General features: G+C 39.9%; 1 protein-coding gene across 2 annotated transcripts in view; it reads right to left on the minus strand.

The window, feature by feature from the left end:
* The window catches only part of Wdfy2 (WD repeat and FYVE domain containing 2), a 154,008-nt gene that overhangs the window by 14,739 nt on the left and 112,789 nt on the right, over window positions 1-26,480 (minus strand). For both annotated transcript variants that reach the window (XM_015484254.2, XM_015484253.2), the window contains exons 6-8: window positions 25,830-25,942; window positions 14,273-14,399; window positions 2,406-2,511 (exon numbers count right to left, since the gene is read on the minus strand). In XM_015484254.2, coding sequence (XP_015339740.1) covers window positions 2,406-2,511; window positions 14,273-14,399; window positions 25,830-25,942 — 346 coding nt within the window. The remainder of the gene's footprint in view (window positions 1-2,405; window positions 2,512-14,272; window positions 14,400-25,829; window positions 25,943-26,480) is intronic.

The raw sequence follows: 26,480 nt of genomic DNA on the forward strand, positions 1-26,480 counted from the left end.
GAGGAGAGAGAGAGAGAGAGAGAGAGGAGAGAGAGGAGAGGAGGGAGGGAGAGAAAGAGAGAGAACAGGAGAGGGGAGGGGAGGGGAGATGGGAGGAGAGGAAAGGTAAGGTGTAGGGAGAAGATCTGGGGAGTAGAAGAAGGGGACTGAGGGTGAGGAAGGAGGAACAGGATAAAGGAAGAACAGTGTGAGGAATCTGGCCTAACTTTCCAACATACATATATGAATATACCACAGTGAATCTCACCATCAAGTATATCCAAGAAACACTAAGTGGAAAAAACAAACAAACAAATTATAAGTAAATAGCAGAAAGATCAGTAGAGGGAAGGGAATAGGGAGAGGGAGAAGGAAGGCAAAGTGGGGTGGGTACTGGGGCCTGAATTACAGCAAATTATATTCCATGCTTTTATGTCAAAATGAATCCAAATGTTATATGTAAAAAATAAAATGATGAACATTTATAAAAATGGGTTTATTAACTGTATAGAAAAACACAGGTTTAACATATGGAATGCTGACCTGATCTGCATCTGGCCACTCAAGGTCCTCCATCATCTGCCCCTAGCCATTCTCTCATCTCTGACTGCTGCCCACCTGCTCATGAGCACTAACGCACCACACACCTCTTCTCACATCACCTTGTCCTTACTCTGGAGTTTTTTTTTTTTAGTCTGCAAAGCCCACGAAACTCCTGGTTAGAACACGGCCAGTCCTACTAATATTTTAGCATCATGTCCTTCCATAAATCCTTCCCTGATAACCTTGGCCAATGACATTAATGCTCCTTCTGAATACCCAGCACTGATGTTCTTCCTACACTGACTGTAATTTCATTATTTATACAATTTAATAGCATTCTGAAGCTTTCTGAAAATCTGTTGGCACCTCGGGTTAGGGACTGCTTCATCATAGTGTTAGGGCTCCCAAGGCGAGCCCCCCACAGTCTTTTCCATAGCCAGCAGGCAGCTCCCCAGATAATGAATTACAAACACTATCTCTGGAGATTTAGGTTTATGAAATATGACACTTGAAAAAGATGGATGGAACCATTTCCACTGCTTATTTAGAACTTTGACTTACTCAACAAGATTTTAAATCCATCAACAAGTATCCAGTGCTCATATATCTGCATGTCAAGAGGCATAACTTAAGCCAGATGGTTCAAAGGATTGCCTGTCAACTACCTGGTTTCACCTCTGGAAATGACCTTTGGGTCTCTGTTCATAAAGGATGGAGGCTACCTGTACTGAGAGAAAAGAACCTACCATTCTCCCCTCCCCTGGTCCGGTCAGTTAGGCCTGGAAAGAAGCCAGGCCAGATGAGGCATGACATCTTTCACCTAAGGCAGACTATCATGCACAACACAAGTTGGGACGCCCACAGGGGAGCCTGGTTAGCACGACCAGCACTCATGGTAACAATTCCCTGGCTTTTTATGGATGGTGCCAAGTGCTTTTCAAAAGCAATATTCTACAATTCCCCACTTCCTAACAGTAATGATCATTTTAATTAGTTACTAATAGAACTCCTGTGGATTTATGGTTTGAGCAAATAAAGCTTTAATCTTCTTAAGCATTTAATTACTAGCATTTGAAGGGCATTACATTGTGGGTAACAGAAAATTCCCTCTTGAAACAAGACTGGGGAAAGGGCATGGAAAGAATTTGGAAAATTGCTTTTGTGTTTTCAAAGTGTTTCTTTTCTACCTAATTCTTACATCCTGCCAGAAATAAGTTCAAAGACTGCACTATCGAAGGGAAAGTCTACCTAGAGACATTCTAGGGTACTGGGAAGATGGTTAACTTCAAAGTACTTGTCAAAGGGGATTCAGTAAACATACTAGTTAAGATGCTCAAAGATTAAAAGCAAAACTCATTTAAGAAAAGAGTACTGATAAAATTTAAATATGTGCTTAAAAAAGACAAAGTATATGTAACTGGGGATTTTTTTTAGAACATGACTCAAAAAGAAGCACCAAATAAATTATTTCTAGCATTTCTCTTAATACCAAATTAAAGGTCCTTACTTCTTAACCACTGTTTCCTTCAATGACAGAAAGCACATGAGCTCTCGGTGTCCCTGGGGCATTTTATGTTGGGACTAATCACCAAAAATTAGATGGTTATTTTTCTCACCTGTATTTTTGCTGTGAATGGTGTAACAGATTTAAAGTCTAAACAGCTTAGTCTCAGCGAAAATTCTCATGAAATCATATTAAAGTAATCATATTAATGTAACATGCCAGTTCGTAAGGAGCAGGGGAAAAAAAAGAGCTCCTTTAACACCATAATTTAAAATTCTCTAACATGTCTTATTACATGGTTTAATTATAAGGTATCAAGAAATAAGGAGGGAGGTAGAGCTTGACCTCAGGGCTAAACCCTGCCTACTGGGACACCTACCTCCTGCCTCTCCACATCCATGTTCCAGACGACTATGCCACCGTCACCACCACATGAGATGAGCTGTCGTGTGTGCTGTGCATAGGAGAGAGCCTGGACTTTGTCACTGAAAAAAACCAAGAGTTGGTCACAGTTTAGGAGAGCAAATGATGGGTCTAATGACTGAAACCCCAGTAAAATCAGCCAATGTGTGTTCCACACTCCCAAGCCCCACGTGTAGACCTTAGAAACCTGGTGGAATTTTCAACATGCTGTCAGTGAGAAGCATATCCAATATGTAAAATAAGTCTAAATGCTGCTTTCATCTGCTCAGGCCCCAGAAGGAGGTAGTTACTGTCAGTTACCAACACTTAAAGGAAAAAGCTGATCAAAGACGAATGGATGTAATAGCTTACTGGTTCCTCTCCTCTTTATTAAAATCCACATGTTCATTTTATGATTTTACCTTTGAAAAACTTACCCTTTAAGAACTTTGGAGGTCAGCCTAGAGATATCCACAGGCTTTAGCTGACCAAGTTGGGTAGCTGCACAGCCACTCTTTTTGGCTCCCAGAATAAATCCAAAGCGGTAATAGACTTGAATTTCACTGACTCTGTCTCTAGTTTTTATTCATTTTGTTTTATTTTTCCTTCTCATTTGTGCATGGCTGACAAGTTATTCCCCCTCAGTGGTAAAAATGGAGGAGAATTCGGTTTTATGGCTTGATAATCTGGTGATTGCTAGCAATGGATTAAAGAGATCTATCCTCTGTTGGATGAAAGAGAGAACAGGGTTATCTGGTCTTGGACATTTTGTTTGTATGTTTGTCTATTGCTTTCCTTTCTTTCTTTCTTTCTTTCTTTTTTTTTTTTTGGTGCCAGGGGTTGAACTCAGGAGTATTTAACCACTGAGCCACATCCCTAGCCCTTTTTATGTTTTATTTTGAGACAGGGTCTCACTAAGTTGCTTAGGGCCTCGCTAACTTGCTGAGGCTGGCTTTGAACTTATGCTCCTCCTGCCTCAGCCTCCCAAGTCACCGGGATTACAGGCACGTGCCACCATGTCTGGCTTTTTTGTCTATTCTGAGCTCAAATCCATTAAGAAATGTGTGTTCATTGGGAAGGAGACCAGTTCTTTAACATCCAGACTGGTGATGTAAAGGTAATGCTATATCACATGGTTGTGTGTCCATGAGCTTTGCTAGGCTGAACAGTTGTCAACTGTCTATTCCCACTCTCCTCCCAATTTTTTTTGAATGAAATAGAAGTGAGTTGTTTTGGTAATTTTTATAATTGGAATAAGTGATCAAGATTATGCTGGATGCAATAGTGAAAAAGAAATACAAGTGTGAATGTATCCTTTTTTTTTTTTTTTTTTTGAGACAAGGTCTCACTATATTACCCAGGCTAGCTTTGAGTTTAGCATCCCCCTGAATCACCATATCTTGTATGAATAATTTTGTCTTAAATCAGTGGTTCTCAAATTTTTTTGGTATGAGGATCCCCTTTAGACTCTTGGAACTTATTTCAGGACATCAAAGAGCTTCAATAAATGATAACTACCAAAATTTACTGTATTTTAAATAAAAACTGAACAATTTAAAGATACTGATTCATTTGAAAATTGCATTAATGAATCCATTCCTTTTAACTTTACATGTATTTTGTGAAAAACACTTTGAGAAAAAAATTTTTGCTGAGAAAAATGTCATTTTAATGTTTTTGCAAATATTTCTAATGTCTGGCTTAATGGATAGAGATGGATATTCACATTTTTGTGCATTTATAATGATATCACTCATCATGTAGCCTATGAAAAACTCTGCTGTATACTTTTGAGAGAATAGGATGCTCAAAGGCAATCCTAAAGTGTCAATCTGTTCCAGAATATGAAAGGGAAACATGGAGAAAACAACTTGGAAAGAGAATTTTATTTGCTTTGGTTTATAATATCTGAGTCTGAAAAAAAGGTTAGAAAAAGCATTTCTCTTGGTTTTGATGACTTGCTTCCTTGGTTAACTGATTAATGCCTTTGACTATAATGAAAAGGCAAATTCTTTACCTTTTGTGGAATCTGCCTAGCTAGAAGAGATTCTGTGTCTCACCAGAATTATTTCTAGTGCTTTATGTTGACGGATTAACGTCCTTGATATTTTTTAGAAAGGAAAGGGAAGACAAAAATTGTTTTTAAAAATGTTACTTTCAATGTCAATTTTAAAATATTTTATTGATCTTCAATTGTGCTATTGTTCTAACCAAGTATTTAAGACTCCTCTGAGTAATCTTTGGCTTTGTTTTTTTAGACTGAACTCTCTATTTTGAAGAAATAAAGTATTTAGAGTATGCTGTATGCCTAAAATTCTTTATGAGACAGAGAGATCCTGGACAACCATGAAGATTTGTTCCTTTACCTAATTAAAAAAAAAAAAAGAGAGATGCTATATGTAATTGTATTTGATGTGTCACTATTTTAAGAGTTGGAGGTGGGGATGTAGCCCAGTGGTATCCACCTTTCTGGCATGCACCAGGCCCTGGACTCTATCTCTAGCACCACAGAAACAGAATACATAGAAGGAGTTTTCAGTCCTTCCTAGGTTAAGTCAGTATTAGTAAAATATTATTAATATAAATATTTCAGAAATTTTATGTTTGTGGGAAGATCTTGGAGATTTGCCAATGTCCTCATTGTCTCTAATATGGTTTTTATCCTACAGGTACATACTGCTCAAAATTCTTGGGAAATAGTTACATACGATATTCTAGTACAAAATTTTATTCCCATTCTGATATTATTGGTCACAGTGACATATTAACCATCAAGTCACTAATCTACAGATAACTTTTATATTACTGTCTGATACTTGCATGAGATTCTGATGTAAGCAAGGACCAGAGTTTGTGGCAAAGACAACCTCTTTTCATGGAAAAGGACAGAATGTACCAGGTATTTTAACATATCAATATTTCAAATAATACTCTTGGGCACATACCACTGAGCTGACATTGCTTAGACAATTTTTAAGCTATGCCAATGAACTGAGTCAGGGTTTCTGGACTTTTGTTTGGATGTAGATGACTTCATCAATGAGGACTGCTAAGCCAAGAACCAGTAGAATAAGAATTAATTACAGTTCACTCACAGGACTGAAGGAACAGAAGAGGGAAATTTTATTGTGTATATTTGTCTGGAATACTATTGATAGTGTTTTAATATTCTATTATCTGGATATATGAGGATGTCTTTTTTCTTCTTTTTTTGGGGGGGGTGGGTGGGTACCAGGGATTGAACTCAGGGGCACTCAACCACCAAGCCACATCTCCAGTCCTATTTTGTATTTTATTTACAGACAGGGTCTCACTAAGTTGCTTAGTGCCTCACTTTTGCTGAGGCTGGCTTTGAACTCTTGATCCTCCTGCCTCAGCCTTGTGAGCTGCTGGGATTACAGGCATGTATCACCATGCCCAGCTGTTACTTTTTTAAAAAATATTTTTAGTTGTAGTTGGACACAATACTTTTATTTAATTTATTTTTATGTGGCAATAAGGATCAAACCCAGTGCCTCACACGTGCTGGGCAAACACTCTACCATTGAGCCACAACCCTAACCCCAACCCCTCTCTTATTTTTTAAGTCATCTCTAACCTCAATTTAGTAAACTCTTTTTTATAGTTGAAATCAAAATATTAAAAAAATGTTATCTAATGCTCATCAATTACCCAGAATTCAAAATTGTTACTGAGTCTCCTTAATTCTCATGGCACTATAGTTACCTGCATAGGTCTACTAAGAATCTAGCCCCAAGATAAAAATGGGCAAACCAATTGTACGACCAAACCCTTTGCTGGAGTGTCTATTTTAGAATGACGGTCACTGAATCAGAGATGAGCCTCCATTTCAGGAACTCATGGAGCTAAGGCCTACAAAGCCCTCCTAGGAAAACAGTCATGGTAACGTGGTTGGCTGGTCCTGGCTGTCTAGGCAGTAAGGAAGGTACCAGACCGGGAGCTCAGCAAATATGGGAAACTTTCAGGAATTCTACCAAAACATTAAGAACCACAGGTGAAATACAGTGGAAGATTTTTCAAGGCCTGATTTCCTAGCCTTGGGAGAGCAAATAACAGAGGCTCTGAAAAGTTCAGTCCTTGATCCCTTGTAACAAAGTCCAGGAGAAGGCTAATTTTGCAGGCATTAACTAACAGCTGTGGAATACTATGTGGCTCTAGATATGCAAAGCAAGCCCAATAAAGCCTATATGGTCGATTAACACTGCACCAATGTAAATAATCAGACCAAACCTATAAAGCCAGCCTCTTTGTGTGTGTGATCAAAACTAATCTTTGCAATTATTATGATCACAGGGCAGGAGGAAGAAATGACTGTTAAGAGACAGTGAAAGACTTGAAATGGTTCAAAAGAGATCATTAGGTAACTTTCCAATGGAATATTAGGTGTTTAGCACACCTTTCTAGGTTATCTGATTCTATAAGGGTTTCAGTACTTTTAACTGGGTTATTTTATAACTCTGTGTTATAGAAAACTGACATTACTGCAAATTAGTCTTATCCAGTGAAGACACTATTATCCCTGGGCCCCAGCCCACCCATGGAAGAAGCCAGCTGGGCATCTACTTACAAATGCACCCCAGCATGCACCACTACCTATGTATGTGTCTCTCTTTGGATATTTACCTTTGGGCTAGCTGTGACATCTTACGGGTTTCTCTTATTAACTGCTACTATAAATCTTTGACATGCATTCATTTTTTTCTAAAAGTCAATCATTTTCTCACTCTTTCCTGGTTATTATTTCACACTTTTAAAAGTATGGAGTGCCACCCTTCTGACATTCAAAGGCCAAGAAGGAAAATCTACCTAGTTAACAGGCTCGTAACTGTGATTTGAACTGCATTTCATTTGCTAAGGCACCCTCACACACATCAGCGATCTTGTCAAACCAAAATGCTCTGCAGAAGGAACTGCTTTGCCACACATAGCTGGCAGCGACATTCAGCAACAAATACATAATTTATGGGACTCTGGGATTGTTAATATTCCAACACAGAAGTGTGGAACACAGTGATGAATACTGGATTCCAAGCTTTATGATAAAGCTACTCAGGGTTGTCACGATGTATGAATTCAAAATGTAACCACCTCACAGTCAAAAACTAGGTGAGGGAATGTCCCTCCAGGTTCAGAGAATGAAAAGATACCCTCTTCTATTTTCATGTTTCATATGACATCACTGCAGCATTTACACTAGAAAGCCATTTCAAAACTGGTTATTATTTTGTGGATGAGTGTGTTCCAGGTACTGCACTGCAAATGCTCTCATTGTGCACAAAAACCCACTTCTCAAAGCACCAGGATCTGCCCTCTATAAACACTACACTTAGTAGGATAGCCTCATTTCTGTTCTTACCAATCCTAAGGTCAACATATGACTGACTGGGTCCATCTGAATCATTTGAGACCAGTGCAAAATGAAAACACAAGGCCCCTTGTTAAACATTAGTGCAAGCAGGTGACAACGAGGCTTTAAACCAAGCATGGGGCCCTTCCAAGAAGGGGGCCTGAGGGACTGCACAGGTCACACACTCATGCGCACTCTGCATCTGAAGCTTGAGGGGGAAGCACAGAGAAGCCTTTATCCTCCTTACAGAAACAGACACAGTCTGCCCAAAGGTTGCTTTAGAGGTTTCCCAGGAGGATTTGTGGGTACTTCGATGTACAGCATCTTTCATCTCTGTGATGAAAGTCTACATGATATAGTTAAAGCTCAATTAGTTATGCATCTGCCACCAGAGATCTCTCTCTCTCTCCTATATTCATAAGTCACCCAAACTTCCAAGGAATAAAGGAAGGTTTGTGAGCAAAGAATATACGTGAGGTCTTCCAGATAATGTTCCCTATGGTCATCCCATGTCAAATGGATCTGCCTCCACAGCGATCCTTGGGCCACAGCAAAACTGATTGGGAACTCTGGGACCCCTGGTGAGCACTGGCAACATTCTGTAGTTTATTGGTGAGAGTGGAAATTCAGATAAGATACTGCCTCTCTGTCCTTCTGCATCTATCTCTTGAACCCACTGTATTTTAACTCATGTTGATCTGTTTTGGAAAATGTCCTAACTCTGAGAACTCAGAGACGTTCTTCATCTCCTGAGATCCAACTCAAGAGTGACGTCTTCACACCTCACCTGATGCACCCTCTTTCTAGTAAAACTGACAAACTGTCCCATACTACCCTTTTTCCTCCTCCTAGCATAGCTCCATAATGGTGAGATTGCTTCCTTACTCACTGTCATGTCCTAAGTGCCTAATACAAAGTCCAGCCCACAGCTGGAACTCACAAACATTTGTTGAATGAATTGTGAATAGAAGGATTAGATGCATGTGGCAATATTTCCATAGGACATGCTACAAACAGAGATATAACATTTATGTCCAAAAGTGTGATTTTTTGACTTAAAATTTTGCTAACAAAAATAATTGTAACAATAGAATACTACTCAGCCATAAAGTGAAATGAAATTATGGCATTTACCAATACATGGACGGAAATGAAGACTAGCATGCTAAGTGAAATAAGCCATTCCAAAAACAAAACAAACAAACAAACAAACAAAAAAAAAACCCTGAAGTCTGAATGTTCTCTCTGATATGTGGATGCTATGTCACATTAAGGGGGGTAGTAGGAAAGAACAGAAGTATTTTGGAATAAGCAAAGGGGAATGAAGCGAAGGGAAGGGGAACAGGAATAGGAAAGAGTAGAATGAATCATACATTACTTTCCTATGTGCATGTATGAATACATGAGCGATATAATTCCACATCATATACAACCAGAAGAATGGGAAGCTATACTCCATATGTATTATATGTCAAAACACATTCTACTCCTGGTGCAGTGGTGCACACCTGTAATTCCAGCAGCTCGGGAGACTGAAGCAAAAGGATCAGAAGGAGTTCAAAGCTAGTCTCAGCAAGGCACTAAACAACTCAGTGAGACCCTGTCTCTAAATAAAATACAAAATATGGCTGGGGATGTGGCTCAGTGGTCAAGGATCCCCGAGTTCAATCCTCAGTATCCCGCCCCCCGCCTCCAGCCAAATACATGCCACTGTCATACATAACTAATAAAAACATTTTTTTTTTTTTTTGGTACCAGGAATTGAACTCAGGGACACTCGACCACTGCACCACATCCCTAACCATGTTTTGTATTTTATTTGGAGACAGGGTCTCACTGAGTTGTTTAGTGCCTCGCTTTTTGCTGAGGCTGGCTTTGAAATTCTCCTTCCTCAGCCTCCTAAGCCGCTGGGATTACAGGTATGTGCCACTGTGCTTGGCAAGAACAAATTTTTAAGAAAAGAATAATTGTAACAACTACCATTTATTAAGACTTTACTCCTGGGCTGATTATTTAACACATATTACATCATTTTATTTTTAGATAATTTTGTGAGGGGTTTTCTTCTAATTTATTTTAGGGATAAGGAAATGGAGGATGAGAGAGGTGATGTGCCTTGCTTCAGGCTACATGGCTGCTAGCAGAAGACCTGGCTTAAATACGGTCTGATTTGGCCCCAGGCCTGCACATTAAAGAAACACACTAGACAGTCCCACTTTATGACATGTCTACCCTCTATGAAAACTACTATCCAATTTTTATTCTATTATGCATTTAGCTAAATAATTAGAAATATCAACCTCTCTTCTCCTCTGCCTATTAGTTTCCTAATCCTACATTGAGAAATACTCCTAAATCCCAGAGAGTTGCAAGGAGAGCTGACACACACATTGATCCCTGCCTGCCTTCCCTGCCCCAAACTCAAGAAGAATTGCAAGAGTTCTACTCCTTTCATAATGTTAAGTGCAATACTTGATATAAGAGGATAAACACAAATCCTCCCAATGCATATTTATTTACAAGCTGCTCATTTCTTTACCAAAAGGTCTGCAGACACTCATAACAAAAGTCTTAAAAGAGACAAACCAAGAGCTGGAATTTTAGAAAGAGGAAGCAAACACACAGGCCACAGGTGCTGAGTCGTGGCTGTGACCAAGATTCATGCAACCTGTAGGTTCCAGTCTTGGTGGAAGGACCCAACATAAGTCACTGCACAGGTCTTTATTAGTGATTTAAATAAAATTATATTAAATTTCCAAAAAGTCTTAGGCCCAAAACTATACTATTAGAAAAATCACAGTCACAAAGTTGGTCATGAAATGACAGGTCGCATATAGGAATAAAAAATAATCTAAAAAAAGACAAGTACCATTATTAGATAATGCACAGCACAGTAGCGTTTGGGTTATGCTTCTCTAATATCCATACAACTGGTGGCTGATGGCAGAAAAATGTAACCGGCCCCTGGAACTAAAGCCTTTTTTTTTGTGCTTTTCCTCTCACACCACCAGCATAACATACAACCACATTCCACTTGCACAGGGAATAAAAATGCCAAAACTGTTCAGATGCAGATAATACTGTGTAAAAGTATACTTTCTTAGCTTTCTCCCTTCAGACTTAGAAACATTTTCACTGTCATCAAGCAATGTATTTAATGCTAAAAGTTTCTGCTTTGATGGGATTTTTAAACAGCAAATCAAATCAAATCAGAGTCTTTACTTAACAACAGTCATGTTCTGAGAATCGCAAGTGATTTTGTTGACACATGAGGATCATGGAGAACACGTACACTAACCTAGATGGTGTCGCCTGCTATACACCTAGGGTATATGGTGGAGCCTTCTGCTCTTAGGTGACAAACCTGTGCCACCACCTGTTATTATAATGAACACTGCAGGGATTTCTAACAGTATTTGTGTATCCAAGCATATCTAAATGTACAAAAGAAACAGAAAAGTACTAGGCCAAAGGAATTTTTCATCTCCATTATAATCCCACAGGACTACCATGGTGTAGGAGACGTCCCTATGTAGCACATGACTAGTTCTAACCATGGATCTGTTGCTGCAGCACAGGACGGGAGACCAGTGGAGCTGCCCCTCAATACAATAGTGGCCATTTCCATGCCAAGGGAAGGCTGATCCCCTGCTCTCCCCATTTCCCACCAGTATGTCCCTGATCTAGAACTCTGACCATGAATGCCCCTGGGGAAAGGAAGGAAAATTAAGACTGGTAGAGAGGAAGGGACAGCCTTGGGCCTCAAGCAGAAAAGAAACAGAAAACATCCGCAGGCACAGCAGATACCACTTGTTGGCCAACATTTACTGTTGCAGCCCCATGGTGCTGGAGCCACAGAAGCAGGGTAGCTCTGGGTCTGAGAGAAGTAAGGCTTGGTGCGCTATCTTAAAAATAGCACCTGGCCTCTCTTTTTGGATGATTATAAGAATAAACTGAGGGGTTTTCAGGTTTTGAGAGATCTTTGACAAAACATAGGTGCTATTCAAATATAAGAATCACCGAAAGCCACTCCAGTGGCCCATTTTCAAGGGAAGGAATGGCTGCTGAGAAAGGGCCAGGACTACTTGCCTGGTGCTCTTTTGACTGTTCCTTCAGTCTTTTGTGAATCTCAACCTATTATTTCTAGCAGACCAAGTAGCCCCCATCCCCACCTGGCAGTCAGACACAGCGTGACAGTGAGTGATCAAAGGAAGTTCATTTCTCCAGCTCCCTGACACTAGGGCAATCCCTCGAAGGCTAAGATTTGCAGACAAAGAGCCTCAGACATCTCACTGTATTTACTGCTAGGCTTCAATTAAATAAGGCCCCAGACAAAGGCCTGCTGCCATTTTTCCTGTTTAAAGTCAGTTCTGGCGTGGTGGTGTATCCCTGTAATCCCAGCGACTTAGGAGGCAGAGGCAGGAGGATTGCAAGTTTGAGACCAGCCTCAGCAATGTAATGGTACCTATCTCAAAAAAGTGTGTGTGGGGGTTGCTGGGGAGGTGGCTCAGTAGTTGAACAACTGACCCTGGGTTCAATCCTTGGGTTGGTACCAAAATAATAATAATGACACTAATGCTAGTTCTGTGTGGTGGCTCCCCATCCCAAGAGTAGGCTTGCCTGCCCACCAATCTAAGGTCTAAGGGTACAATCCTATCAAAATGAACTCCAAACAGATTCTATTTTCTCAAATGAAAAGTCTGTATACCTTAGAAGCTGGAGGGCCTATCTCCAGCTGGGTTTTATTTTTCTAGGACTGAGAAACTGTATCTAAACCTTATATCTCCTTTCTAAACAAACTGTTAAGCTTCCCACAGCCACAGTTTAGTGCAGGTCAAGGGCTTTCTGCATACAGCAGTGCTGATGTTGAGCAATGCAAGGTTTAATTTCTTAGGGCTGAAATTGTGCAAGACTGTACACTTGCTCTTTATGGAGTAAAAAGAAAAAAACTATTAGGAGCTAAAGTGAATGGGTCCAACAAATGTTACTGATCTTCATTCAAAACTTGCATTTTATTTCTCTGAGAGAAGCTGACTTGGCAGGAATTATCTGGCAATTTAGATAATAACTGAATGTTATTAAATGGAAGTATGTTTTGACTTCTCTCTTTCTCTATTTTACATGGATGATGTAAATTCCTTCTATATGACCTGGATGTCTGTCCCCTTGTTAGGGAGATAAATATAAGGGAACAATTGCTCTAATGAGTTGATGAGGCCTATGTAGCCCCACACACCAGGAGAGACTCACATAGCTGGTGTGTTCTCAAAGGAGGGAAAAAAGAGCTAAGCTCTAAACCTGACATAACTGTGCATGGGCCCTCCAAAACTTAGTTGGTTATTACCCAATAGTCCCAAATCATAGCTTTAACACTTAGGAGAATATCTGGAAACTAGTGTTTCTAGGCAGATATACAGGAAAGGCTAATGCTTCCTAAAACCAGTTAGCTCGTAAGAACATTACTGATGTTTATTAACAATTGCTTAGGGTCACTTTTATTATCATTTTGAAAACTTCACAAGTAAAACACAATTCACAGTAGCTCTGCAGTTGTACACGGATCTATCCTTTCTGCAAAAAGATTGGGCTTTACCCCCAGGATAGTAGCAGCAGATGGTGGGCAGCTCTGAACTTGGTCTGAGGGTCACAGCAGAGAGTTGCCTAGGTGGCTTGTCACAAAACAGGTTCCCACAGCCCCAGACCAACAACCAGAATCTTAGCTTGGAATCTACTTTTTAACAAATTCCTCAATGATTCTTCGTTCAAAGCCAAGTGTGAGATCAGCTCCAAGGAAACAAGGCTTCTCTGCTCTCTCCACAGCCTGTGAAAGCCCAACCCTCAAGGAAGAAGGTCTGATAGGAATCAAGGCAAGCACTCAATAAATACTTGGTGAAGTACAAAATGTACTGTGTAAGGATATTATCTCTTCCTCAAGCTGCCAGGGAGCTTCAAGCCACATTTGAACTCAATTATGGAAATTTTGTAGGGCTTCCTGGCTTGTATTTTTAAGCTCTTCCCCCCGCCCCACCCCGCTCTTATTCAAATTTGTACTTTTGTATTCTCCCTGGTTCTAATTTTTACCTTTTATTTATTTGTTGCCATTATTTCATTTTATGGTTTCATAAGCACTCTCAAATCCTGTGACATAAAACAGGGTATAAATATATAAAGACACTTTAGTACAGACATAAATCAAGGTGGCCATTACTATGTTCTTTTTTAAAATATTTTTTTAGTTGTTGATAGACCTTTATTTTATTTATTTAGATGTGATGCTGAGAACTGAACCCAGTGCCTCGCACATGCCAGGCAAGTGCACTACCACTGAGCCACAGCCACAGCTACAGCCACAGCCACAGCCCCGTTACTATATTCTTGACATGTTCCTTGTTACTCCGAGGTCCCCCACTCCTCTGTCCTGCCTTTCAGCCAGGAGTATTTTTCCAGAGATTTTTAAAAAGCACCAGCAGACTTACTTGTGTCCTTGGAGCTCAATGGCTGTTCCTTTTCTCCCGCCGATGTCCCACATGATGACAGAGTGATCTGAACTGCCCGAGAATAATACCCGCTGGACTGGGTCCCAACAGAGAGCGGTCACCCCACCTGGAAGGACACACACAGATGGTATTACTCACAACATAACAATGTTACTCATCAACAAAATGGGAATGCAAAAGAGTTAGGACGCAGTGCAGTTCCCAGCATCTAATAAACGTCTGTTTAAAGAACAAATGAGTAGATCCCAAAAGAGAAAAATTGGCTCCACGAGTAAAAATTCTACTCTTCCAGACCCCCCACTTCAAAAGTTAATGTACCATAAAATCAATTACTATAAAGACCAAAAGGAAATGAAAAAAAAGACAATTAATTGACCTTCAAAAACTAGACATAATTCTGAGAAGAATGGAAAATGTTGCACTATTTGGAAATATTAACCATATTTTCTTAACTGCTGCCTGCCTCCTACTCTGACAATAACAGATGAGAAGTAAATGGAGTTTAAAAATGCTCAATTAGATTTTTTTAATTCTTTTTTTTAACATACAAAACTCTACATATTTATGAGGTGCAATGTGATGCTTCGAAACAAGTATACACGGTGTAATGATCAAATCAGGGTTGTGAGCATACTCATCTCCCCAAACATTTATCATTTCTTTGTGGTGGGAACGTTCAAAATCCTCTGTTCTAGCTGTATTGAGATGAACGCTACCATGCTGTTAACCACATTTCCCCTACAGTGCAACAGAACACCAGAACTGATTCTTCCTTTCTACTTGCAACTCTGTACCCTTTGACCAACCTCTCCCACTCTTTCCTCCTACCCACCCCAGTCTCTGCTGGCCATTGTTCTTTTTCTTGTGTATGAGGTACTGAAGATTGAATCCAGAAGCATTCAACCTCTGGCTACATCACCAGTTCTTTTAAAAAAAACTGAATCAGGATCTTACCAACTGGCCTGGAACTTGGGATTTTCCTGCCTTAGCTACCTGAGTCACTGGGATTACAGGCATGGACCACCACACCGGTACGTGGCTGCTGTTTTATTCACTACTTCTATGAGATCAACTTTTTTAGATTCCACATGAGTGAAATTATGGTACTTCTTTCTGTGTTTTGCTTATTTCACTTAACTTAATGTCCTCTGGGTCATTCATATTGTTGACAAATTTCATCTCTTTTTATGGGAGAAGAGTATTCCATTGTATATATGTACCACATTTTCTATATGATGAATACTTAGATGCTTTCCATTTCTTAGTTTCCATTTCTTAGCTTAGATGGCTTCCATTTCTGTGAACAGTGTTGCAATAAACATGGGAATGCAGGTATCTCTTCAACTTACTGACTTCATTTCCTTTGAATACATACCAGTAACTAAACTGCTAGACCATAATGGTGGTTCTACTTTTAATTTTTTAAGGTACCTTTATCCTGTTTTCCAAAATGGCTGTGCTAATTTATACTCCTACCAACAGTGTGAAAAGGTCCCTTTTCTCCACATCCTTGGGGACATTTGTTATTTTTGTTTTTTGGGTAATAGCCATTCTAACTGGAGTGAGGTGACATCTCATTTTGGTTCTGGTCTGCATTTCCCTGATGATCAGTGATATTGATTGTATATCTTCTTTTGAGAAATACCTATTATAGCTATTTAATCTTGAACATCAGATATAATAAGGCCACAATATCAAAACTTAAAATTACCTTTTCTTTTTGGGATTTGAATTTATACATTCCTTGAAAATCACTTATATTATTTGGTGTCAATATCCTTAACTGTAAAATGGGGATAATGGTAACACTAAGACCACTACAACTATTCCTACCAATGATAATATCCTATTACCCACTTTGTAGGACTGTGGTAATAATCAGATCAATTACACAGGCCCACTCTGTAAATTGTAGTATGCTGTATAGATGTTAGTGATGAGAATTATTCTGGTGGTGCAGCTACAAAATTCTATGACATATTTTCTTCTTTGGTAGTCCCCTTATAAATCAAAGTCCTTGTGTACTGAGAGCAGTAATAAGTTTTTCCATATAACATGCTCACAGAGCCTATAAATACTTATGAATGTCAGAAATACTTATTTTTTTAATGTTATTGAAAAATAATATATTCTGAGAAGGATGCAAAATAGTTTCTTATTTGTTGGAATCTGACATTTTAAAAGTTTAGATTATCAAGTTATTCTACTTTAAGTGCATGTTGGGAAGTTTCTCTCATAATTATCTCAGATTTTTTTTTTTTAAAGACCAAAAGAAAAAAACCCACTATTCTGAATTATGCTTACTAGCTTCCTCCTATACTGTACACCATTCTGCTAGCAAACACTCCTGATCCTGGAAGAATAACATCACTGCCCCTCGGGCATATGTGGTTAACCACCCCCTATAGCTCCCATCCCACACCTCCTTCCACCATCATTCACCCAATAAAGGCAGTCAGCACAGTACTGGTGCAGACAGGCTCTGGCACTGGCTGTTGAATGAATAAAGAAGCAGATGAATGAAAGAAATAAAAAAAAACAAAACTTTTTCTTTCACTTCACGCAAGTCCTTGCCTAAATGCCTGCTCTCTAGAGACACCCTCCTTCACCTCACCACTCTTCTCCTTATTGTTTTTATTTTCCCTCAAATTGGTTGGTTGATTGTCTTTGAGAAATACCTATTATAGACTATTTAATCTTAAATATCAGATATAATTAGGCCACAATATCAGAGCTTAACAATATAAGCTGTGGCTTGTTCACCAGAGTACACCCAGTTCCTAGAACTCTGCTTGGCTCACACAGGTATTCAATAAGCCTGCACAGATGCTCAAATGACTGACTGAAGGAGGAAGCATGTGAAGAAACGCTCTTGGCCTTGTTCTCAGCAGATGAAACACGCATATGACAGATGTTTCCTGGCTGACCAGCTTTGTTGACATGATGCCTTTGTCTGTTCTATCTTTAGGTGAGACGTTCTCAAGGAGGATCTCTGAGATAGTCTTGCTCAACCAGTGGTGCCACTATAACTAGGGGGACAGAAAGAGAAAGGTGAGAAATACATGATTTCCCCTATAAGACATGTAAAGTGGGTAGCCCTGTTTTTTTTTTATTCATTTATATTTTTATGTAGTGCCGAGTATCGAACCCAGTGCCTCACATTTGCTAGGCAAATGCTCTACCACTGAACTACAACCCCAGCCCTAGCCCTGTTTTTTTTAAAGCACCACCTTAGGTTTTTTTGTTTATTTGTTTTGGAGTTTTTTTTGGTACCAGGGATTGAACCCAGGGGCCTTGAACCTGAGCCACATTCCCAGCCTTTTTTGATATTTTATTTAGAGAGAGGCCCTGAGTTGCTAAGTTGCTGAGGCTGGCTTTGAACTCTCAATCCTCCTGCCTCAGCTTCCTGAGCTGCTGCGATTACAGGCTAATGCCACCACGCCTGGTTAGATTTAAATAAAGGCGAGCACTGGTAGGAAGAATGTCTAGAAAGGCTTAATTAACTCATTTAAAAACTTCATTGGAGGTGCTCTTCACCAAATCAGAATCAATATGGAAATACTTCAATAAGGTTTACAGTGTGCCAGGAGATACATACTTCTACCCTGCACTCCTGCCACTCAATCCACCTACACATCTACAAATGCTGCATCAGGACACAGGCTCTCTGGCTTTCTTTGCTGGTTACTATGAAATGAAGATGGTTTATGGTGAAAGTTTAGCTATGGTACTATAAGTGCACAGGCTCTGGGATCATATTCTAAGTCTGAATCCCAGCTGTATCTTTATAAGGTATGTGGCCTTGGGCAAGTTTTTAATGTCACTGTGCCCTAGAAATCCCATCTGTAAAACAGGGATGATAACAGTACCTAACTCACAGTTTTGTGACTAAATGGGTTGCTAAAATAAGCCCTTAACTTGGTGCCCAGTGATGGGAAGCACTCAATAAATGTCAGCTACGGTTACAGGGTAGAAGACCTCACCTATACAATCCCCATGATGGTGTGCTTTGTTGAGTTAGTCTTAGTGACAAGCTTGTCTCCATGCTATCCCAGCCATCATGAGATCAACTGAAGTTTTAGAAATTGGACCAATGTCTAATTTTACCCATTACATCCCACTGAAAGGGCCCTCTGGGAAGGGGAATTCTTAGTAACACAGGCTGTTAGGAAGAGAAAAATTGATAACGTAGTTAACACATGGCAGGGTATATTCATCAGATTCTCAAAGAACTCATAAAAAAAGGATAAGAGAGAGAAGGAAAGCAAATAACTCTGTGGTCCCAGGCCAGTTCTAAGTGCATGTCCTAACAATAAGGCCTGCTGAAAGCTGGCTTACAAACTGTAAACCACAACATCCATTTCAAATCAGATCAACAAGCATGCACTGAACACTGCATGGTGGGCTATCTGAAGACATGGACCCTCTACCACCACAAATGTACAATGAGAAGACAATAGAATTATTTTAGAGAACAAGAAGAGCACACAATTTGCATGGTGGAACCATTCTCTCTAGGACATGGGGCTACTCTCTCTGCCTGTCCTATCCTTTATCACCTAAGTAACCTTTTCTCCCTCTTCAAGTTCAGATGCCCTCTCCTCCAGGAAACCTTCCTCAACACCCTCAATTCAGGTGAGGCTCCAGCCTCTGTGCATGTCTCTGTCATTACACTGACCCCACTACACTCAACTTGTTGGATTATAAATCTGTGCTCAAGGTAGACTCGGTAGACTCTGGGTTCTGTATCTTTGTATTTGAGCACAGCTTATGGTGCCTGGTATACAAGAAGTGATCAATAAATGCTTACTCTTCTGGCCCACTCTACTGGATGGCAGAGAGGAATGGGGGAATAATAAATGAGAGAGCCTTGGGGGTGAGGCTGATGGCAAGGCTGTGCAGTGAGTCCTGGAGGCACAGAGAAAAGCAGGAGGGACAGCAGGTGATGGAAACAGCCTCATCCTTCTTTTTTTTTTTTCACTATCTTTTTTTTAAAATTTTTATTGTTGGTTGTTCAAAACATTACATAGTTCTTGACATATCATATTTCACACTTTGATTCAAGTGGGTTATGAACTCCCATTTTTACCCCGTATATAGATTGCAGAATCACATCGGTTACACATCCACTAATTTACATATTGCCATACTAGTGTCTGTTGTATTCTGCTACCTTTCCTATCCTCTACTATCCCCCCTTCCCTCCCCTCCCATCTTCTCTCTCTACCCCATCTACTGTAATTCATTTCTCCCCCTTGTTTTTTTTTCCCTTTCCCCTCACTTCCTCTTGTATGTAATTTTGTATAACCATGAGGGTCTCCTTCCATTTCCATGCAATTTCCCTCTTTCTCCCTTTCCCTCCCACCTCTCATCCCTGTTTAATGTTAATCTTCTTCTCATGCTCTTCCTCCCTACTCTGTTCTTAGTTACTCTCCTTATATCAAAGAAGACATTTGGCATTTGTTTTTTAGGGATTGGCTAGCTTCACTTAGCATAATCTGCTCTAATGGCATCCATTTCCCTGCAAATTCCATGATTTTGTCATTTTTTAATACAGAGTAATACTCCATTGTGTATAAATGCCACATTTTTTTTTTTATCCATTCGTCTATTGAAGGGCATCTAGGTTGGTTCCACAGTCTTGCTATTGTGAATTGTGCTGCTATGAACATTGATGTAGCAGTGTCCCTGTAGTATACAGCCTCATCCTTCTGTGGAACTTTCTCTGTGTCTCTCTGCAGACGGGACTTCCTGATACATAGTAGTTCTTTCTCCTCAACACATGGGCAGTCGGGGAAAGCCAATCACTTGCAGGGAACTCATGTTGCAAGGAGCTAGGTCCCGTGGACTTCATGCCCCAGCCAGCAACAAGGGCAGGGCCAAGGGCTACTGTGGTTGTGGTTTTCCAGTGTTCATGATATTTTAAATGACAAAAATAATTTCTTCCATTTAATTCTATTTTGTTCCAAATTAATTCATCTTTCTAACTCTCCTTCAGTGTTTCTTTTTATACTTTGGCTTGCTTTTGACCTCTATGATATGACCTACAAGACTTTTAATTAAATTAGTCTTTAAAATAAAGGTTACTAGTTATCCTTTAACGACTAGAGAGTGTATTATTTTTAAATAAGAGATGAGGTCTTGCTATGTTGTTCAGGTTGGCCTCAAATTCCTGGGCTTTAAGTGATCCTTCTTCCTGAGCCTTCCAACTAGCTGGGCCTATAGGCACTCCACCATGCCTAGCTCCTTTTGATTAATCAAATAATGAACTTTTGATTAGTTAGAAGAGAATCTCAAATGTGGAACTGAATCAAAGCATATAAATATTTTCAGAAATGTAACGTGACCAAAATGCTTGGTGAACTAAAATTTTTAAGATTTTATAGCATACCTTGTAAAAATGAAAGACCTGTGCGGAAAGTTTGCAAAATCAGGGTTGGTGACTGCTGGGTCTGCCTTTACCAGGGAGTGACGTGGTAACTCAACAAGAGCACTACACCACAACTTCAAGGGTAAGGTGGACAGGCTATAATGTGTGACTAAAGAAGAGCCTGAGTTAGTGCTCATACCACAGAGCCTCTTGATTAAAATATCTGATCTCTTGGTTGTGACATTTCAGTGTATGTTGAGATAAGGAAGGGTTGGGAAGCCTCTCTATGACTCTGCACAAGGAAATGCCCTCTTGTTATTTGTTTCCAAGCAGGCAGTGAATGGCATTCAGGGGCTGACAGCACTTGCTACTCACAGAATATCTTGATGAATTGTCGGGAATTGGTCTAATATGTGTATTCCATCCTGGACTAGAAGTGAGTAAAGACAAAGATCATGTTCGTTTTTATTTACCTACATACACAGCAGCCCCCATCACAAAAGAGTGAGCTGAGGGCTTGCCTGATTTGATGGCAGTCTGCAACTATTGACTTGCACTTGATGTAAACCGGATCTGCAGGCAAGTCTCCCTTGTACACAAACACTAAAGTTCTCAATTTAATTATGTGAACTTGCATATTTGCATTGAACTTTCTTGGTTTGTTTATTTTTATTGTAGTTACATTGTTCTTTTTAATAATTCTCCCAATAGCTAATAACAAAGTCTATGTTTGATTTTTCACTAATTAGTATGCTTTGGGAGATTTACACTGAAGTCCTATTTCTAACATGTTCATGCTAATAAAAAAAATCTTAGAAATAAAAGAAAACAGAGCTTTTATTGGTGTTATTAATTTCTAGAGGGCAAAGTAAGATTTTTACCCTTGCTTTGTTTAAGTCAGTTTATAGCTTTTTGGTACAAAGAAATTCAAAGTTCTGTAGAAATAATAAAAACCATGATACTTGGCATTTAGCTCCAGAAAGAAAACCAGCAGAGGGAGCATAAGAATCTAAAACTAGTTTTCTAAATCCCTATGGATGAAAAAACGTTATGTTTTGGTCTCTGGGCATGACTATTAGGCCAATTCCATCATCAATCCATGTTTCTTACGGCTGTCTATACTGTGTAAGAGATTGATGAGGCAAAAGGCCATGACTCCAAACACGTATCTACCAAAGACTTATCTGTTTCTGAGTTTGGATCTGGACTAATAAAATCTTTTATAAATTGGGGTTTATATTAAGGTCTTTGTTCCTTACAAAAACTCCTTTCTCAAAACTGTTTGGCTCATTCTGAAACCCTGAGCCTGGAATGGGCCTACCATAGAAGAGCTCAACAGTGCCTCTGAATCACCATGGACTGTCAATGTCCTCCTCACTGTACCTTTAAATGAATGAGCTGCACTGCAGCCAGATTAGTGCTGGGCAGATCCTACTCTCCACAAATGACAATCACAAGTTAAATACCTCATTGCTCCATTTGCCTTCATGTTAGTTACTGACCTTTTACGTTCTGTCTGCCTTGAAGACATTTCAAGATAAAAATGAAATGAAAATGCTTTCAACTCCTTGAGAGAGATAAGACTCGATGCCAAGGAAACATTTTATATTCAAACAGGCCTGCAAAACATGAGTCCCCTGAGCTACATCTGGCTGACAAGACAGTGGTTAGAAGCTTTACTTACCCATTTTGACCTGGAGATGATACCAAACTCAGAGGATTACTATCAGCCACCACATGGTCAATGACCGACTCCTAATGAGTCCAGATTATCTTGTCTAACTCCCCTTCTGTCTAAATCAAACCTGGGAAACCAAGCCTGCTGAACAGTTTTCTTTCTCTTTCTCCTCTTTTTTTTTTTTTGTGTGGTGCTGGGAATGGAACCCAGAGCCCTACTGCTAGGCAAATCCTTCACCACTGAGCTCCATTCCCCAGCTCCTGTTGGTTTGTTTGTTTGTGTGTTCCTCCGCTTTTTGCAACCTCCTATATTTACTTTGATTTCAGCCACTCCTTGCTTTCCCGGGATGGTTCTCACTGGCTTTCCGATGATACTCTGTAATGCCTGAACCAAGTTTTAAAATCTAATCAGGTTAATTTTTTTTTTTTTTTTTTGAGTCTCAAGAATCTAAAGTGACTCTCCCTTTCTTTCTGGCTCCCCCTCCACCACCTCTTCCCCATATCCACCTTCATACCCAGTGTTCCAGCCACGAGAGGGTGACCACCAGTGCCCACGCCCTTACAAATCTCCATGTGCCTTGAATTGTGCTGGTTTTCTGTCTGGACTGCTCTTCTTACTTCTTTTCCAAAAACTCAACATTTATTCATCCCCAAGGATCTCAGGTCAGGTAACATCTCTCCTAGGGACACCTTCCCTGACTGCCTCCCCCTCCTCCTTCCAAGTAATTTTCCCATTCTGTGTTCTTGGAAGTGCTTGATGCTTGATTCCCCTGCTTTGCCACCATGCACCATAATTACAGTTAGCTTGTGTTCTCACTGAGCTGTGAGGAATCGGGGACAATGACTATGCCTTTTATTTCTGTGACTGGCAGTAGTGGCTGATATGAACAAGGGAGAGAAAGCATAGAGTATAAAGAGAAGAGGATCCATTCCCAGAATCCCCAGGGCAGACTGAGGCATAAAGCACAGAAAGGAAATTGGGAGAAGATAGTTCACAGAAGTGAAAGGATATTAGTGATGGCAAGAACAATGGCCATAACGTAAAATGCTGCTGATAGGGCAAGTATGAAAAAGTTTAAACATGTCCTAGCAGATCACAGGTCACCTCAGGAAGAACTCCTCAAGTAGAGACAAAAACCAGATTGCAGGGGCTGGAAGGAAAATGGGAGATGACGACTTTGAAGAAGTTAGGAAAATTATATTCTAAGAAACACTGTTGTTTGCTACAATCTGGATGAATCTTAATGCCATTATGCTGAGTGAAATAAGCCAGTCACAAATGGACAAGTACTGTATGATTCTACTTACACCAGAGTCCTGGAGTAATTCATAGAAGGATGGTTGCCAGGGGTTGGGGGAAGGGCTCAGTACTGCAAGGGCACAGAGCTGCACCTTCACAAGATGAAAACTACTCTGATGGATGCTGGTGGTGGTCGCACAACAATGTGAATATGCTCAATGCCACTAAATAGGAGGGCATTTAAAATGGTTAAAATGGCAAATTTTATGTTATATGTATTTAACTAGTCTTTTTTTTTTTTTAAGTACCATTGTTGTTAAGAGAAAAAGATGGAAATTGCTACAATAGGTCATGAGACTGACAGGGTTTGGGTTTGTTTTCTTTGCAGGGAAACAAGATACTTAAGCATGTGAATACATTGAGAAGCGCAAGCTAGTCAGAAGGGAGACAAAGGGAATCCATTTTAGTGAGGAGATCCTGAAAAGAATTCGCCTGGGGCAAGAGAAAGGCAAGCTCTTGCAAGCCTCCTCATCTCAGAGGAGGGAGAGATACAGGAAAAATTTGTCACAAAGTCGGGGGTACAGATGGGCAAGAAATACATTTTTTAAAAGAGCTTCTATCTGGAGTTGGGGTGTAGCTAGGATCACCAGAACTAAAAACCAACCAACCAAACAATCTGATAGCTTTTGGGAAGATGGCTGGGGTAAAAATCTGCAGAAGGTTTTTAGGGAATTGGCAGCAGAAGTGTAAAGGAATTATTAGGCAACTTTGTGAGTCTAGTTGGGAAATCATGACCTTGCAATGCTAATGATGGTCTAAGTCTCATGGAAACATGATTTACTGCCCTAGCCGCTGACTGCACAAGAATGTGGACAGTTAGTTTATATCACAGACTCCAATTCTACGAAGAAGAACCCTCTCAATCATAGAAGGGAGAATGCTGGGAAGCACATGGCTGAAGAGATGCACCATCAGGAAGGACGGGATACAGGGGCTGAGACACCAAGGAAGTGCAAGACTGGAATCAACAAATGCAGTGAAGTAGATAAATTAGGGATGGAAAGATGAGGAGACTGAAGTCAGCAGTAAAGCAGAAGATTTCTTAAGTGAGACAGCTCTGGGTCTCTACCAGGCCCAGGCTTGGCCAGGGTACAGGAGGCTAGAAAGAGACCTCTAAGGCTGGGGGGTATGATTCAGTGGTAAAGCACTTGCCTAGCATGCAAGGGCCCTGGGTTTGATCCCCAGTAACTATACACACACATCCAAAGAGGAAAGACTGGGTTCCTACCCACAGGGAATATTTCTATGAATTCTTCCTTGCAAAGGCACAGACAAAAGATGATCTCTTATGAATCTTTTGCCTTGGATTCAATTTTCCCTTTATTGTTGGTTTGTTTGTTTTATCCTAGCACTCTATATTTTTCCTTTTATGAAATCCTTTATGATTGCAATTAGATATCCTCCATCCCTATTTCTGTTCTTATATGACATCCACGCAGAGTATTATCCTCGTTTTACACTACAGCTTGGGTTGATAGTCTGCAAAAAAGAAAAGCCTATTAAGGACCCTGAGAATAGACAGTGGCTCATTTCTCAGGGTTGACATTTTCTCAAGCCAATGTCACATCTTAAAAACATGAGTAAAACTTTTAGTCATCATCACCATCATCATTCAAGTCTTTCAAAGGTTAAGAATGACTATTTTATGTCACCTTGCTTAAATAATCCTGGAACAAACCAGTGACACAAAGGGGACCCTTGGGTTATACACAGAAAAGAACCTGAAAAGGAAGGGAAACTTGTCACTTTTTATTAGGCCAGGTACCCACGATGGTGTATCTTCCACTCGTGTTGGATGGGGGAATCTTTCCTGCACACCACCTTCTCACTCCCAGACTGAGGCATCTGTCTTCTCAGCCTTCTGTGGTTTGAGCAGTTGCCACGCAGTCTCAAAGACTGTCCCATGAACACGTGCCAACACTGGTTTTCTTTAGTGCAATCTGACGAAAAACTAAATTACCAACATTTTCAAAAGAGACTGGTTCCTCTTTTGTTTGGATTATGGAGAAAACTTTTGACATTATCTCTTACTACACCATCCTGAAATCAGTCAAGCATATCATATGCATCTTTCACGAGCACAGGTTGTACTCTGTCATTTTCAAAACATATTTTCTTAACACTGTAGTATAGAATAGGCGATAACATAAGGCGATGCTAGCACGTGGTGATTTTGCTTTGAATCCTACCTGTGTGTCCTCTGAATGTTGTGACCAGGGTGCAGTTTTCTTGCTCCAGTTTGAGGATTGTTACTTGGCCTGAGTGGTCACCAATAAACACGTGCCGGGTTTCAACATCAAATCTATCATGTAAGCATTAAGGTTTGTTTCTCAAAATTGAAGCAGGGGTGGGGTGGGGTGGGGTGGGATTTACAGTTGGGAAAAAAAAAAGCATAAATTTAACAAGAGATGTACAAATCCCACACTGGAGAACTTGAAGACAGTGCTGAAAGACACAAAAGTGAACTTAACAAATGAAGGACATATTGTGTTACTGGACAGTAAGACTCAATATGACAAAGATGTCACTTCTTAGCATATTAATAAATTAACATACATTTAATATAATCTCAGTAAAAATATCAACATGTTGTTGAGCTATGTTCATTCCATGGGTCCTGTGGAAACATACATAAGCAAGAGAAGCAAGGAATACTCTTGAGATGAAAATAATATGGGTGTGATGAAGTGAAGTCACCCCTACTAGATATTAAAACATGTTATAAAGTTTCTCTCTTAAGGGTAATTAAAATATACTTTAAGGATAACACTTTCTCACCCAATTTTAAATAAAAAGGATTTGCTTTTTTTTGTTACTGGGAGTTGAATCCAGGGACCCAG

The sequence above is a fragment of the Marmota marmota genome, unplaced genomic scaffold, assembly GCF_001458135.2.
Source record: "Marmota marmota marmota unplaced genomic scaffold, marMar, whole genome shotgun sequence".
NCBI lineage: Eukaryota > Metazoa > Chordata > Mammalia > Rodentia > Sciuridae > Marmota > Marmota marmota.